Raw genomic sequence first — 17,344 nt, 5'->3', positions numbered from 1 at the left:
CAGCATCATGGTTTGGGCCTGCTTTTCTTCAGCAGGGAAAGGGAAGATGGTTAAAAATGGATGGGAAGATAAATGGAGCCGAATACAGAACCATACTGGCAGAAAACCTGTTGCAGTCTGCAAAAGACCTGAGACTGGGACAGAGATTTACCTTCCAACAAGACAATGGTCATAAACATAAAGCAAAATCTACAATGAAATGGTTCACAAATAAACGTATCCAAGTGTTAGAATGGCCAAGTCAAAGTCCAGACCTGAATCCAATTGAGAATTTGTGGAAAGAGCTGAAAACTGCTGTTCACGAGCGTTCTCCATCCAACCTCACTGAGCTCCAGCTGGTTTGAAAGGAAGAATGGACAAGAATTTCAGTCTCTTGATGTGCAAAACAGATAGAGACAAAACCAAGTGACTTGTAGCTGTAATCGCAGCAAAAGGTGGAGCTACAAAATAGTAACGCAAGGGGCCGAATAATATTGCACGCCACACTTTGCAGTTTTTTATTTGTTAAAATAGTTTAAAATATCCAATAAATTTTGTTCCACCTCATGGTTGTGTCCCACTTGTTGTTGATTCTTTACAAAATAAAAAATTTTAGATCTTTATGTTTGAAGCCTGAAAAGCAACAAAAGGTTGAAAAGTTTAAGGGGGCCGAATACTCTCGCATGGCACTATATATATACTGTATATATATGTATATATATATATAATTTTTTAGGCAGATTTATGTACAGAAAAAGGTTAAACTAAAATTTCATGCCTGAAGCAAAAAGGTTAATTTGAAGACAGCTCATTTGTTGTTGAATTCTGTGACAGATTATATATTGTACCATTTATTAAAGAAAAATATTTTTTAAAAATTGACCAGCATTATTGTTATTAAGCTAAGAGCCAAACTTACGTGTGAACCTATTTAGCCCTGTGGAGCTTTCCTCATCTGAACTGTCTTCTGCAGCCAAACAGATGGTACAAACAGCAAGGCAAGGTGGACAGTGAAACACAGCTCAACATATAATGATGTAAGCAAATGTTTGTAAAATAACACACGAGTGTTAGACAGCTGGCTTTGACAGAAAAACACAGCATCAGAGAGCAGGAGCAAGTACAGGATATTCAAAAGCTTTGGCATAAAACATGGCTTTGCGCTTTCACACTACACAGACGGCTAAAACAACAATATACTTCAGAAAGAAAGTCATTTAAATTTATGCAGAAATTTACAAGACTCAGCTCCTTATGAAATTTGGTAACTTTCTTTTTGGTCTGACATTTTCATTAGAGCAACACATTTTTTCACACAGTAATTATTACATGAAATCAAAAGGGTTTATTTTATTTACTGTTTGGATGGCTGTTAAATCCAGAATTCTCCTTTTCACATCTGATTCTTCCATATGTTCCTACATAACAGATCACTTTGCTCTCAGACTGCAGGTTTACTGCTGGTTTCTAGAATATCAAAAAGTAGAATGGTAGGCAGATTGTTTAGTTATCAGGCTCCTCTCCTATGGAACCAGCTCCCAGTCGTAGTCTGTGAGACCAACACTTTTAGGACCAGGGTCAAAACCTTTCTTTTTGATGTTATAGTTAGACTGCCTTAGGTTATCCTGAGCTTTCTCTGTAGTTATGCTGCAACAGGATAAGGCTACTGGAGGACAAACTGACCACTTTTTCTCATTTTCTTCTACTATTCTTCAATTTGAATTTTTTGCTGTCGTTTTAACTGTTAGCTTTTTGTTCTCTCGACTTATTTTTCTCTCCGTAGTCTCTACACCTGGTCTAGCTTTCCGTTAGACCAGGAAAGCTAAGAAAGAAGCTGTGATTCCTTCTTGGAGAAGGGGATTGGCTGAGACAATTCTCCTATCAACCAATCGTTTTGCCTCTCCTGCTCTTAACTTTTTCATTTTATGAACATCTAAAATAATCCCACATGCTTTCTGCTCTCTCTTCTCAAATCCCCAGTTGGTTGTGGAAATGGCCACTTGTACTGAGCCAGGATCTGCTGGAGGTTTCTCCCAGTTAAATGGGAGTTTTTCCTCTCCCCTGTCACCTCATGCATGAGTCGTATGAGGAATTGCTGTAAAGTCACAACACAAGCAATTGTCATTATGTGCTTGTCCAGAAGAAGTGAATGCTGCTAGTCAGTGGCTTGATGCAATCTGCTCCATTTTCTTAACTACTTTGAATACTGTACTGTTTCATAACTAGGATCAATTGTAAAATATATGAATTGAAATAATTTTTTGTAAAGTGCCTTGAGACAACATTGTTGTGAATTGACACTATATAAATAAGCTCAATTGAATTGAAGTGAGGAGGTCATTCAGTCATTGGATTAAGGTAAGTTGAACTAAGGGTACATCTAAACTCCTGGACCTTGAGGTCTGGATTTGAAGATGCCTGCTATAATGTTGAAAATCTGTGATGCATTGTCTGCATCAGACAGCATATGGCTATTGAATTGAAGTGGAAGTTAAATTGTTCAAGTAGTGCCTGTGATAAACCTCACATTGCTAAGGCTGCCGGCAATTCCATATGTCACACAAGAGGTCTGTTTTTTACACTGATAAATTCCAGCAGGTGGGTACCTTGCTCTGTGCAACAGTGCCACTGGTAGAAATTTCGCCCAATGAGAATGAAACTTCTTTTAGCGTCAGGAGGGTGGCTGCGGTGCTGGACAAGAGGGAATGGAAAAAACACATCTCCTCTGGGGCAGCTGTAAAAGGGTTGAAATACAGAGACAAACATTTATGTGATATTTGAAACTGAGTGACATGTAAAATAAAATACTGCAGAATATAATGTAAATTTATTTTTGTGATGTTTCATTGTCTCAGATGTAATTAATTAAATTAAAACTTTATTGAAAATAACAGAAAAGGTTTGTATTTGTGTTAATCCCTCAAAAGAGCAAGAAAAGAATTTAGCATAGAGGTCATGTCAAATGTCTGTGTTATTAGCCAACATTTCTTTTCTTTTTTTTCACAAGATAGAAGGACTATAAGGATGCTGATTTGCATTCAGGCAGTGCACTGCATGAATTTAGGCTGTTAAACTCCAAAAACTGATGTACTAAAAATCCCATTTGAGGAGCAGCTGAACTCTAAAGCCAACAGCCTTTGTGGTTCTTTGCAAAATATGGTTAACAAGAACAAGGAATGTCTAAAGGCTGAATTTTCACAGAGAGCAAAACAACTTCAGGACAACATAGACCTAGAGGTAAGTATTGTGTTAAGAAGAATTGAACAAATGGAGGCTATACTGGACTGGGCTTGTGAGAAGGCCAGTACCAGATCTGAACCTGATCTGGTCGTGATTATCCCCAGATTACTCTGTTCAAAGGGGGAAGATATTCCAGCCCTGGTGAATGAGCTCCTCACAGTGAGACTGTAATAGGAGCTGTTTCGAGGCAGTGCCAGTGTTGTTGCAGATAAGAGGATCAAGGATACAGGAAGATGCCCCAGTATGATTAAACTGGAATTCAGCTCTGCCAGGAAAATATTAGCTTTATACAGAATAAACAGCTTCTTAGAAGCAATGTTAAGTATGGACATGTTCACATTCGCTTTACAAAGAGGCATACTGAATGGTTTATTGAGCTAAACTTTAAAACTTTATTGGATCAACTGCCCTCTGGCTATTAGTTTTGCATCACGGGAAATAGCAAAGTGACCAAGGGTAGTCTGGAGGTGGTGAGGTCTGTGGAAGAGCTGACAGTGACAACAGAGACTGGTCATTGTTGTCTGAGGAGGGAAGTTCTCCAGCTTAGACTTTATTTTATACTCCATACACTCTACCACACTGGGATATAAATGGATGGGCTTAAATGAACTAGGAGCTCCGACAGTTAATATTGATGAGTTTTAATTCAGACTTTATTTCACTTAATGAGATTCACCTAGCTGGAAAAAACATAATCGAATTTGGTGGTTACACCTGGTTTGGACATAACAGAAAGACACATTAGATCCAAAAAAGATTCCAGAAAAACTTGGCCCAACCATTTCCCAAAAAGCATGTTTTATCATATTTTCATCATCTTTGCATATTAATTTTAAAGTTATTTCCTGTCATCAGAAGTTAAGAGGATCTTCAGCATGTAATTCATGGCTTTGCCAGAATCTACAAATTCCTTACCCACCAGTCTAAGATTAATACAAAGCGGAGCTGGGAATTGGAGGAATTCAGAGGTCTCTGTAAATGCTGCTCTGGTTCTGGCTATGATCGTCGTGGAATTGGAAAAATGCTCTAGCATTTTCCCAATTCCCCACTGAATTGAAGAGGGGTATGGCTGCACGCATGGCGCAGTATCTCCACACACTCCTTAAGCTTAACGTTCATGACCCGTGACCTGGCACTCATTTTCCCTTTTGCTCAAATTCCAGTGTGAGTAGTCAATCACAGTTTCTCTCAAGCTGGGGAAATTGGGCTAGTAGTTGAGAAATGTGTTTCAGGGACATTGAGGATTCTGATATGGTACTTCTCTTCATTTGTCCTTCCATATCCTTGTATTTTTCTTTCAATTCCACCAAATCCTTCTTCAAATGGCTCACAGTGCTCTGCAGTAAAGTCACCTCATTGGGCCAGGCAGGTAGTAAGCTTATAATTCTGCTTAAGGTTATTTTTTTAGCTTAAACTTCTAATCAAAAGGTGTTAAACTTCCCAGCTCTAGCAATCAAAACACTCTATGACAAAAACTACTTTTAAAACTAGAGCACCAAATCCCATTAGTATTATGCTAATGCTGATTCAGAATGCAACAGTTTGGAGGAAACTACTGACCTCATCCTTTCAAATGATTTCACTGTTGTATCACTGGCCAAAGAACTGACCAAATTGTCAATCTCTGTCAAAATGGAAGGCAGCAGGAAGTTGGATGCAATTTCAGTTGTGCAATGTTGGATGGAGGGACAGCCTTTTCACCAGCAGTTGTCATGCATTTTTAAAAAGAGAAACAGGAAGAGCTATGATGGGTCATTGAACAGAAAACTGTCATTGTCACATACATGTCTGAAATTTCTTTTGATTTAGTGCTGGCACACAGACAGAAACTCACCAAGTCTGGCCATAAACGTGATCCATGACTGGCAAGTATCTTGGTAGACAGGATGTAAAGTGCCTGCATCTCCCTCCTCCAACTGAGACACCTGCCTCCTAAACAAACATAACAAGACCTCGTTTATTTAAAAAAATATTTTCAAGGTTTACACAAGGCCAGTCAAACAATAAACAATTTTAATCTCACTAAGACAAGGTTTCTGTTGTGTCAACAGCAGTAAAATAATTTCAGGGATCTTCCTATGCTCTGAGTGCCGCAGCGCCATGTAGGAGGGAGGTGGAGAGTGAAGCTGTTTTCAGAGATAAGAAACGGGATATTAGCCCCATAGATAAACAGCAGGAACAGAGAAGGAAATTATGTTCAAGCTTCAGCATAGAGGACATCCAAAGTGTACAGAAACTTGTGTAATTTATTGTGCATTTAAAAAAATTAATGGCATTAAAAGAATGTGAATTAATGCAGGATTAATGCATTGAATTTAACAGACCTACTTGTTACACATGATTCAAGCTCATGTGCTGATTACTGGAAGCCACATTCAACCAAAAGTGACAATTTCAATTGGACCAAGTAGTATACTGTATACTGTTTTTAATAAAACAAAGATTTTCTTTCCTCACTGTGTGACATTAAATCTGTTTTATTTTTTCAAAGTCAGAAGTTTAAATACACTAAAACCAATATGTCTATATATAATCTGGGAAAGCCCACATGATGATGTCATGTGGCTTTGTAAACGTTTGATTTGAAACTTTTGAATTTTAAGGCATAAACATGTTTTGTCAAAAGGAATGGGCAAAACGTTTAACATACTGCTGTGAGAAGTTTGTAAAAGAACCCCCAAAACAACTTAGCCAGGTCATAGAGTAAAACAATTCAACAAAATACCATGACTGGCAAATTAATGTAAACTTTAGAATTCGAACAATTTAAACTAAAATATTTATTTCACAGAAATTTTTTTTCTGTCTTATTTACAGCAAGTAAACATTTGATTTAAACTGTATTACATGTTTCCAAAGTAACTAAGAATTATAATAGTTTATTTACCACAACTGAAAGAGTCTGTGACATGATAAAACATTTCATTCTGTGTGCAAAAAACTTTTAATGATAATATTTTTAATATAGAATATTTTTCACAGACTGTTATAACACCACAGCATTGAAGTGTCTGAATTTTCATCTTTAGTAACTGAGGCAAACAGTTAGTTTAGTTAAATAATAGGGGAAAATCAAAACTTTAACAACTATGGCTGAGTACACAGAACGGGACGAAACTGTGAGCAATTTCAGCAAAGACTTGAGTGATTTATCTGTGGTTTTGCCAGAGGAAGCTGGATGGAGTGATGAAGGAGAGGGAGCTGGTTCTAATAAAGGACTGCAACCCAATTTATTTGAGCCATATTGTTCAGGAAGCAACAATGATTTTTTTTTCTGTGGACTTGCATTGTTGCTTTGGATCATTTGGGTGAAATGTAAATGTAAGATCTTTTTAAAAGCATAAATTTGTGTTTTGTATTTAAGAATTTGAAGAAGTGAAGCTGCTATTTTGTATTTGTGAAAGACTGAAAAAAATTACATTTACAAAACTCTTATAGGATCTTTCTCTGCAACTTCCAACTTCTCAGTTACATGACACAAATACAGTACCTTTGCACCAAATGTACCTTCATATCTGACCACCAGATATCCAGTTGGCACAGCACAGAGCTAATTTTAGAAGTATTTTGAAACCACTATTTTTCTGTGGAACTAAAGACAGAACTGCCACATCATGGTTTAACTGTCCCTAGGCAAAACACTTGTTTTGCAAAAGCTTTACTTTGTGGGCCCTAAAAGTTGAAGCCTAAAATATGACATGAAGACCTTATCAGAAGTTTCAGCCACACCACCTTTGAGCTTGCTCAAGCTCCACAGCCACAGCTCTCTCCTGACTCCACTGCTGCTTTACGTTCTCCGTCTTGTGTCTTCGCCGTGCTGCTCTGCCCTCTTCTCCCTTTTCTTGAACAATGTCATCAGTTGTCTTGGGGCTCCCAAGCTCTGCTGAGTCGGGTTTACTCTTATGTAAGAAAAAGATTAGCTCTGTTTACAGATAGACTATACAAATTAGTATAGTAGTTTCGAGCCCGAAAGTACTAATTAAATAAGTTTATAGTGAAGAATCCATGTAATTATTGAAAGAACAGCTCTGTAATAAAAGTCTTTGATGTTTGACAAACTAACCAAAATATCCCAAAAGCTCCGGCGTGAGATTTTATTAGTAGGAGTAGTAGATTCTGGTGTGCTGGTCCCCATCAGCGGGTTGACACCTGCTGAATGGATTAAGGTGATTGGAGAAGGGCCGCTTTTAAAGATCCGTGAGCCACTACGTTGCCTGGGGCTGTCCTTCTTTTCTTTCACCTCAGACAAAGATGTCCCTTGTCCTGAAAACAGATTTCACAATAATACAAAGTCAAACAAAAGTTTGTGGACATTTGCTAATCCTAGAAACCAATAAATCAGTTCATTCTAAACAAGTTTTTTCCGTGATAAAACTGGCAAGCAACATTTATTCCTTTCTGCAAGCTGTAAAATGCAAAGGTGTCATATTAATTTGTGATGCCTCTTTGAAAAGTCAGAAGGAATCTCAGGATATGTGATGGTTTTACATAATACTTATTACTGCACACTGCAGAAAAGTTTGCAGGATTTAAATTTTGTGGTAGGCATTTAGAATAATGTTAACTAATATTTTTCAAGACAGTGTTACCTTTAGTTCCTTCTCTCTGACCTCTGTCTGAGCTTTCTGTGGCACCAAGACAAAGAGGATTTCGCAAGACTCTAAGTTCCATGATGGCATCACAGAGTGCATGGCGCAGCGCCCCTTGTAGTTTATCACTCAGCTGTAAGGGGCTGATGTTCCCTTGTTCCCAAATATCAAAGCGCACGTTTAGTTGGGCTGCTGAAAGAGATCAAACAGAAATACGGTAACTGACTTTCAAATAAATAAAGCAAAAATCTGAGTATTATAAAAATAACTAGAAAATTCCAGAAGAAAGTTTAAGGAGGCCTATGGCTTTCTGCGTGTCATTCGAACCCGGTTCAGTGGCTCTCTTGCCAAGTTAGGTCCTTGCTCTGTGTGGTGCACCTAAAAATGTCACTACATTATTTTGGTTGTTTTCTAATTTTGAAATACTTTCATATACACTTTATTCTATTTTTATTAAATGCAAACAAATTATCTTTTGTTTGCATTTTGGCATATTAATCTAAACCTCATATTAATTCCTGAGGTTGGGATGGGAGCAGTAGTTGCGAAGCGGAACCTTTGTTTGGGGGGAGTTGCTTCCGGGTTGGTTTTGGGCCGGACTTTTCTGTTTGCCTCAGACGCAATCTGGACGCTAATGGCAGCGCTTCGGTCGTCATTGCTAAATCCTGTTTTATTCTTCTACAGGGTAGTACACAGTGAAAGCACACCAAAACTACTCTGTAAGATGTTAACCTCTTATTTGACCAGTAGATACCACTGTGTTACGTTTCTATGCACCATTTTGCTAATAATTGAGAGTTCTAACACCTAGGAGTTAGATTCACAGGGTGCCTTCCCGAGCTGGGGAAGTCCCGCGGGGCTAGGTGATTAGAAGACCGATGTCTTACTAGGTGTTTGGAGTTTTATTTTGCGTTTATTTGGATAATATTCAGTGCATGTTGCTTGTTGATTCATAAAGTAGCTCAGAGCATGAGAGTAAAGTGAGTCCAGTCAAAGTTAATGGTAGAGAAACTATTCTTTGTTCATGATGTGTAAGAATTCAGAGGTTAAAGTTGGAACAATGCCATGTTAAATTTTAGATATATTTGTAAGTCTTATAATTTTATTTTTGATCATTCTTAAGCTAAAATCAGAGTATATTTTGATGTTTATGCCAGTTAACGTGCAGCTAAATGCAGTAAAGCTTTAAAACAGCAAATGGGGGACGGGGGCGCTGCTGAGCACCGACTATGTAGGACGAGTTTTGCGGGTGCTCCGATAGGATATGTGTTTTAATGTAAATATTTTTGCACCTCTTTACACACTTTTTTGGAACATACTGGACTATTAGTGAACGAAAATACATATCTGATGTGCAATTTGTAAGTACCGTAGTTGAATATGGGGAAAAACGACAAGGCTACTCGCAGCAAGGCTGACCACGAGGCTCCTGCTGAACCAGATACTAATAGCATACTGCTAACCAAGATGCAAGAGATGCTGAACGACTCCCGCACTGATCTCATCAACAGGTTTGAGAACATTGTTTCGAATGTCGTTAAGAGGGAGATCTCAGCCGTGCTGGCACCGGTAGAAGCTAAAATTGCCTCGTTTGGGACTGCCATTCACGATTTGGCGCGGGCTGCTAACGATCAGGATGAGAGGCTGGCTACCATGGAGGCCTCGGTTAAATCCTTAAATGTATTAGTGGACACACTGTCCAAGAAATGTGAAGACTTGGAGGGTGCTCCAGACTAAATAACATCCGCCTTGTGGGCGTACCGGAGGGATCCGAAGGTCAACAGCCGACGAAGTTTGTATGGAAGTTGCTTCAGGATCTGCTCGGCCTCGACGCTAAGCCTGCCCTTGACCGGGCTCATCGCACATCGCGGGCCAAGCCAGCAGAGGGGGACCCACCGCGCCCGTTCGTAGTCCGGGTCAACCTGTTTCAAGAACGGAATGAGATTCTACAGAGGGCTCGTGAGTCGTCTCCCTTACTCTATGAAGGAAAACGTGTGTTCATTTTCCCCGATTATTCAACCTCAGTTGCTAAAAAACGCGCATCGTTTACGAAAGTGAAGAAGGAACTCCACTCTTGCCCCGGAATCAAGCTTGGGCTTCTTTTCCCTGCAATATTACGGATCACTCTTCCCAACGGGCAGACTCGTAAGTTCGAGGACCCAGCCCTTGCTGCAGACTTTGTTGAGAAAAACATTAAAAATGTGGTTGATCCAACCACAGTTTGAAGTGTGGTTGATCCGGCCACAGTTGAATTCCAGAAGGGCCGCTACCCAGTGATGGGATAACATTTTGTTTGGGAACTGTAATACTCTGTACAATACAATTATTATTTAATGCATTGTTGTTCTCAACAGTGCCTTTCGAGCACTCTGGATACACTGTGGATTTAACTCCTATTTTGGAAATGTATTTTTATTTTCCTGGTTCTTGTTGATACAAGTGGGCCTTTGTGTGTCCGATTGCACATTAGTTCTACATGCCTTATAATATATTTCATGTTTCTACAAACCTGTTGTTCTCTAGATGGTGCATTTTTCACATATTGTTATATTTACATCACATTCCCAGGAGAGTAGTCAGTAGTTAAGACTACTTTCATTTTTCAGCCTCTAGTAAGCTGGATGCTGTTTTTTGTTTTCTTTTTGATGGGGTTTTGCGCATCCCGTTTGGGGGAATGCTTCAGCGAATGGGTTGGTTTAGGGAGGGCGTCAGGTGGCAGGGGTGTGTGTGTTACTTTGGTCTTTTTGTCTGTGTACGTCTCTTTTTTTTCAGGTGACCCGGGTGATTCTCGTTTACTTTTGTGTTTTACTTTGACCTATGGCTAATCTTCACTTGACACCAGCTACAGCGGTAGGACGAGAGATCCGTTTCACCAGCTTTAACTGCAGGGGGCTCAACAATCCTATGAAGCGTAGTAAGGTATTACATCATATGCAACGATTGGGGGCACAAATAGCTTTCCTTCAAGAGACACACCTAAAGAACGTGGACCACGTGAACTGAGGCGCAGCTGGATTAGTCAAGTTTATCATTCCTCTTTTAACACTAAATCTAGAGGAGTGGCTATCCTTATCAGTAAATCTGTCCCCTATGTGCACTCTCAAACCATTTCTGATTCTTGTGGCAGATACGTTATCATCACTGGTACCATTTGCAATACCCCGGTGGCATTGGCTAATATATATGCTCCCAATTACGACAACGAATACTTTTTTAAACATGTTTTCCAGTCACTTCCCAATATGTCCACTTATCACTTAATATTAGGAGGTGATTTTAACTGCTGGCTTGATCCTCAGTTGGATCGCTCCTCAACAAACATAACCATGCCTTCGCGCTCATCTAAAATGATTAACTCCTTTATGTCTGCATTTAATGTTCATGATGCCTGGCGTTTTCTTCACCCCTCCCAGAAGGTTTACTCATTCTTTTCCCCAGTCCACCACACCTTTACGCGTATTGATTTTTTCTTGATTGATAATAGATTGCTGTCCTCTCTCACTGGGTGCAAATATGATGCTATTGTCCTATCAGATCATGCCCCAGTTTCTATAACTATTAGATTTGACTCTCACCCCATTGAGCGGCCTCCATAGAGGCTAGGCACCCATCTGCTATCAAATGAAAAATTTGTATCTTTTGTAGCACGACAAATAGATTTTTTTATAGAAAATAATAGAGGACCTGAGGTGTCGGCCTCACTACTCTGGGAGACGCTTAAAGCCTTCATCAGAGGGGAAATTATCTCCTATGTAAAGTATGAAAATAAGCTGCGAAGAGAGAGAATTAATACTTTGACACGCCACATTTCTCAAATTGACAACTTGTATGCAATATCACCTTCTCCCACTTTGTACAAGGATCGCCTTGTGTTGCAAGCTGAGTTTGATGTGCTCATGACACAACATACTACTGAGCTGCTACTTCAATCTGGTGCCCAGTTTTACGAACATGGAGATAAGGCTGGTAAACTCCTGGCTCACCAAATTCGACGAATGTCAGCCTCTCGCCACATCTCTCAGATCCAAACTACCCAGGGCATCACAACTGACCCAATGGAAATTAATTTGGCCTTCAAGGATTTTTATAGATCATTATACTCCTCAGAATGTACTCCTTCTGTAACCGACTTTGATAACTTTTTTAACAATTTGGAAGTTCCCACCATCAATCGGGGTGTAGCCGACAATCTTGAGAGACCTATTGTAATCTCTGAACTCACTGAGGCAGTTAAGGCCCTGCAGGGGGGTAAATGTCCAGGCCCTGATGGGTACCCTTGTGAGTTTTATAGAATATTTTTGGGACAAGCTTTCTCCACTACTTTTAGAGGTATACAACGAATCTTTAACCTCTGGGTGTCTACCTCAGACCCTTAATCAGGCAGTTATTACTCTACTGGCTAAAAAAGGCAAAGACCCTCAACTCTGCTCTTTCTATCGCCCGATAGGTTTACTTAATGTTGACTTTAAATTGCTAGCAAAAACAATAGCTCTAAGACTAGAAACAGTGCTTCCCACTGTGGTTGGGATAGATCAGACCGGCTTTGTACAAAATAGGAACTCCTTTTCCAACATAAGACGACTCTTTAATGTAATATACAGCCCACCCTCTGTCAGTACTCAAGAAGTTGTGATATCTTTAGATGCCGAAAAGGCCTTTGACAGAGTGGAGTGGCCATATTTATTCTACTCGATTAAGAAATTTGGCTTTGGGGAAAATTTTCTCTCGTGGATTAAGTTACTTTATTCTGACCCATATGCATCGATCAGGACAAATAATACTCAATCTGACTATTTTCGCCTCAGTCGCTCTACTCGCCAAGGCTGCCCACTGAGTCCCTTATTATTTGCTTTGGCAATTGAACCCCTCGCAATTGCGCTTAGATGTAATACAAGTATTATAGGTATTAAGAGGAATGATACGGAAACAAAGGTCTCTTTATATGCTGATGATCTTCTTTTGTACATTTCTAATTTGAATATTTCTATTCCTGCTGTACTTGCCACACTTGGTAAATTTGGGCAGCTGTCAGGCTATAAATTAAACCTCAGCAAAGGTGAATTATTCCCAGTTAATGCTTTAGCCAAGAGTTACCCACTGCACACATTACCATTTAAAGTCATAGACCAGAGCTTTACCTATTTAGGAATCCAGGTTACATCTAAATACGAGGATCTTTTTAAAGCTAACTTTTCCCCTTTATTATTGCATGTTAAGGAGGACTTTGATCGTTGGTCGATGCTTGGCCTCTCGTTGGTTGCTCGGGTTAACTCGATCAAAATGAACATCCTTCCACGTTTTTCCTACTCATTTCAGTGCATCCCTATTTTTCTTTCACGGTCCTTTTTTAGCAAACTCGATAGTATAATTACCAAATTTCTCTGGAATGGGAAGGCCCCTCATATACGCACTCAATTCTTACAAAGACCTAAAAGGCTTGGGGGGATGGCCTTGCCAAATTTTAGATATTATTATTGGGCTTCAAATATTAGACTTTTTAGATTTTGGCTCCAGTCAGATAGCCCTTCTTCTCCAGCTTGGCTTGTTATGGAGGCCAACTCTGTAAAACCTGTGTCCTTGGCAGCCTTACTACATTCACCATTACAGTCCTCAACTAAACCTTATACTTCTAATAAAATAGTTGATGTATCCTTAAGGCTGTGGATGCAATTTAGACGGCATTTTGGCTTGCAATCTCTTTCTGTCTATTCCCCTATAGCTTCAAATCATACCTTTCAGCCGTCTCTCACAGATGGTATCTTCCTGCTTGGCGGAGAACAGGAATTTCAACTTTTCATGATATGTATATTGATAATACTTTTGCCTCATTCCAACAAATCTCTGAAAAGTTTGATATCCCGCTCCATCATTTTTTTTTTTAGATACTTGCAAGTGCACAGCTTTGTCTGCTCTACTTATTCAAATTTTCCCAACCTTCCCAAAGATTCACCTTTAGACATTTTTCTAAAACCTACTGTCAAATTGAAAGGAGTCATATCTTTTATTTACAATCAAATCGCGCTTCTACGCCCACAAACCCTGAATTCCTATAGATCACATTGGGAGGAAGACCTTGGACAGACCATTTCAGAGGATCTTTGGACACTAATCCTGTCATTGGTGCATAAGTCCTCTATTTGTGCCAGACATAATCTAATTCAATGCAAACTTGTGTATCGCACTTATTATACTAAAGCACGTCTGGCCAAGTTTTACACCAACGTTTCTCCTGCCTGCGATAGATGCCAACATTCTCCAGCCAATTTGATCCATACTATCTGGCTTTGCCCTCAGCGTTCTAACTATTGGTCCAAAGTTTTTGCTATTCTGTCGGATATTTTTGACAAGAAATTGGAGCTTGACCCCTTGACTGCTTTGTTTGGAGTTGCACCTCCACAGTCCACCCTGTCCTCCTTTCAGATATCCTCCTTGGCTTTCTTGACTTTTTTGGCACGGAGAGTGATTATAATAAAATGGAAGTCGCCTCAACCTCCATCATATACCCACTGGCTTAGAGATACACTGTATTTCATTAAACTTGAGAAAATCCGTTTTACTTTAAGAGGCTCTTCTACGAGATTTTTGGGTTTGTGGAGCCCCTTATTAAGAACCCTTAGAAAGATTAATTTCCCTAATATTCCAGACTGATAAGGTAGTACCTATGTAGCTGATGTTTATCATTCTTATCAATATCTCTTTTTCTTTCATCTTCTTTCTTGAGTTAAGTTTGGCTGATACATTAACAGAAGTATCCCCTGGCACCTGATTTTTTATTTTTATTTTTTATTTTATTTTCTCGTTTTTTGAGTGTGTGTTTGTATGGGTTGAGGGAAAGAAATGTACATATATTTAGTACTGTGGTCCTTTTTATTTTATTTGTTTATCTTATGATGTATCTGTTTCTGTCCGCTAACGCAATATGTTTACTTTGACTTGATCCATTTTATGTATTTTGTGTAGGTGTATATATGTGGGTATAATTGGGCTTGTTCTGGCACAGTTATGTTTGCATTTAAAGGTACACTTAACTATATAACTATTGCATTGCCTTTACACTGTACCTCATGTTAAAGCATAAATAAATTTTGGAAAAAAAAAAAAAAAACAGCAAATGGGAAAATGATCTAAATTTTTCCACTGCTGTCGCAAAAAAAGCGGGCTGCCTTTACTAAAGTGAAGAAAGTGCTCCATTCCCACCCTGCTGTTAAGTTAGCCCTTTTCTACCCAGCCATATTACAGATAACTTTGCCAAACGGACAGGTTCAATGGTTCGAAGCAGCTTCCTGTGCTCTCTGCGAAGTCAAGAAGACTTCGCAGAGAAGAATCTGAAAAATGTGGTGACTCCATAATGTTTCTAGGGCTGGATCTGTATCCCCAGAGGTTCTACCTAATGCTACTGCATCTTTAAAATGTTAGAAGAGGGGTAGCCATATCTATTTTTTTCAAGACATGGTAACTGTTCGATGGCTTCTATTTTCCATTTATTTATTTGTCTTTTTTTTTTAATTACCATCGATTTTTTTTCTTTTTTTTAAAAAATCATCTCTTATTTTATTCATTCATGTTTTATTTATTTATTTGTAATTTATTTATTTTTTCTTTTTTCTCAATAGGTCTCTTTTCTCTGTAGTATTATTAAGATGCATCTTATTGTTTCATCACTAGTTATATTCCACAAGGAGGGGTCTGCTTTTTATTTAGCCTACAGACTTCTCCAATTACCTTTGAGGGCCTTTCTATTATAATGAAAGTTGTTTATATGTACAATGTAATGAGAGTTATATGTACAATTTGTTAAAAACCAAATAAAGTTTGGGAATAAAAAAACGACATCCCAGAGCTCTATCCTAACATAAGCCAATCTGTGTGTCTATTACCTGAACTTTGGTTTATGTTGATGGCTTCTGCTTTAATCACAGTTGTCAGCTCCTCAAAATGTTCTGGGTGAAGAGGGATGGAGCAGGGCTCATATTTTAGAATAGAGGGACAGTCATGAGATGCAACCCTAAAGGGGCAACCTTGAGCATCTACAAATGAAAGAGCAATGCAGGCAATGCCTGAAAGACAAGACAGAAAAATGGCATTATTAATTACTTTATTAATAAAGATATATAATGTATGCACAATAAAAACATTTCAGGAATAGAACTGGATTGTTTATGGCAGTGTTTCCCAACCTTGGTTCTGATGGCTCACTGCCCTGCATGTTTTAGTTATTTCCTTGTTTCAGCCCAGCTGATTTCAATTGATGATTGATAAACAGGAGTTTGTTGAACTGCAATTAGTTGAATCAGGCAGATTAAAGCAGGGAAACCTCTAAAACATGGAGGACAGTGGGCCTTGAGGACCAGGGTTGGGAAACACTGGTTTATGGAATATAATAAGAATAGAATAAAATTTACTTTATTGATCCCCAAGGGGAAATTGCTTATTAGTTGACAGGCTACTCCACCCAATATGTTAAATATTAATAATGCAAATATAACCATAAGAGATCTAATTTATTAAATACATAAGAGTGATGCAAGTAATTCAATATGACTGAATATAAATAAATAAATATCCATGCATATATGTTGATCTATAAACAACCTACAAATGAATGCAGAGAAAAAAAGATTTAAGTTACTCATAGTTGGTTATTGTAAAGTCTAATGGCTACAGGCAGAAATGACTTTCTGTGTCACTCTGTGGTTCACTTGGTAAAATGAGTCTCTGGCTGAAGGTGCTCCTGTATCCAGCCACCACGCCATGAAGTAGATGAGATTTGTTGTCCAAAATGACCTGCATCTTGGACGGGATCCTTCTCTCTGACAGAGACTAGCTCCACTCCTATGACATCCCTAGTCCTGTGGATTAGTTTTCACAACCATCTCTATAAACCCTAGAGATGGTTGTGTGTGAAAATCCCAGTAGATCAGCAGTTTCTGAAATACTCAATCCAGTCCGTCTGGCACCAACAACCATGCCACGTTCAAAGTCACTTAAATCACCTTTCTTCTCCATTCTGATGCTCGGTTTGAACTGCAGCAGATCGTCTTGGCCATGTCTACATGCCTAAATGCATGGAGTAGCTGTCATGTGAAATACTGATTCGACATTTGCGTAAATGAGCAGTTGGACAGGTGTACCTAATAAAGTAGCCAGTGAGTGGATAATGCTTATATATTTTTAAGACATTCTAAATATATTTTAAATGTAATTCATTCATAAAAATGATAAACTTAAGATACACTAACCAAGCACATTTATATTACACAAATGCTTTACACTTTAAGTATAAAAAATATACTTTACGTTGTTCCAAAAAAGCACCTGACAGTAAACTTGGCACACTTCAAATTGTGAATTTCTACAATTTAATTACAATTAAAATACATAAAGCACAAAATTAGTTGTTCCAAAATAACATGCTTCAAGTTAAATAATCCTTAACTTATTTAAAATAAGTTAAATAATCAGTATACTGATAATTAATCTAGCTTCAAGTATGCTAACATTTTATATACTTAGACTATTTATTTTTCACAAGGGTG

The 17,344-nt window shown here is 38.5% G+C and overlaps 1 protein-coding gene across 9 annotated transcripts in view; it reads right to left on the bottom strand.

The window, feature by feature from the left end:
- Positions 1-17,344, bottom strand: part of szt2 (SZT2 subunit of KICSTOR complex) — a 155,436-nt gene that overhangs the window by 37,812 nt on the left and 100,280 nt on the right. For 6 of the 9 annotated variants that reach the window (XM_032572998.1, XM_032572990.1, XM_032572996.1 and 3 more), the window contains 8 exons: positions 15,686-15,865; positions 7,809-8,000; positions 7,283-7,482; positions 6,952-7,118; positions 5,054-5,151; positions 4,780-4,912; positions 2,586-2,713; positions 899-946 (listed from right to left, as the gene is read on the bottom strand). In XM_032572998.1, the coding sequence (XP_032428889.1) occupies positions 899-946; positions 2,586-2,713; positions 4,780-4,912; positions 5,054-5,151; positions 6,952-7,118; positions 7,283-7,482; positions 7,809-8,000; positions 15,686-15,865 (1,146 nt within the window). The remainder of the gene's footprint in view (positions 1-898; positions 947-2,585; positions 2,714-4,779; positions 4,913-5,053; positions 5,152-6,951; positions 7,119-7,282; positions 7,483-7,808; positions 8,001-15,685; positions 15,866-17,344) is intronic. The other 3 variants (XM_032572993.1, XM_032572992.1, XM_032572995.1) reach the window with 3 other exon arrangements.

Source organism: Xiphophorus hellerii, chromosome 9, assembly GCF_003331165.1.
Source record: "Xiphophorus hellerii strain 12219 chromosome 9, Xiphophorus_hellerii-4.1, whole genome shotgun sequence".
Taxonomy (NCBI): Eukaryota; Metazoa; Chordata; class Actinopteri; order Cyprinodontiformes; family Poeciliidae; genus Xiphophorus; species Xiphophorus hellerii.
Note: the sequence above shows the minus strand (reverse complement) of the source record. Positions and strands in the feature narration are given on the sequence as shown.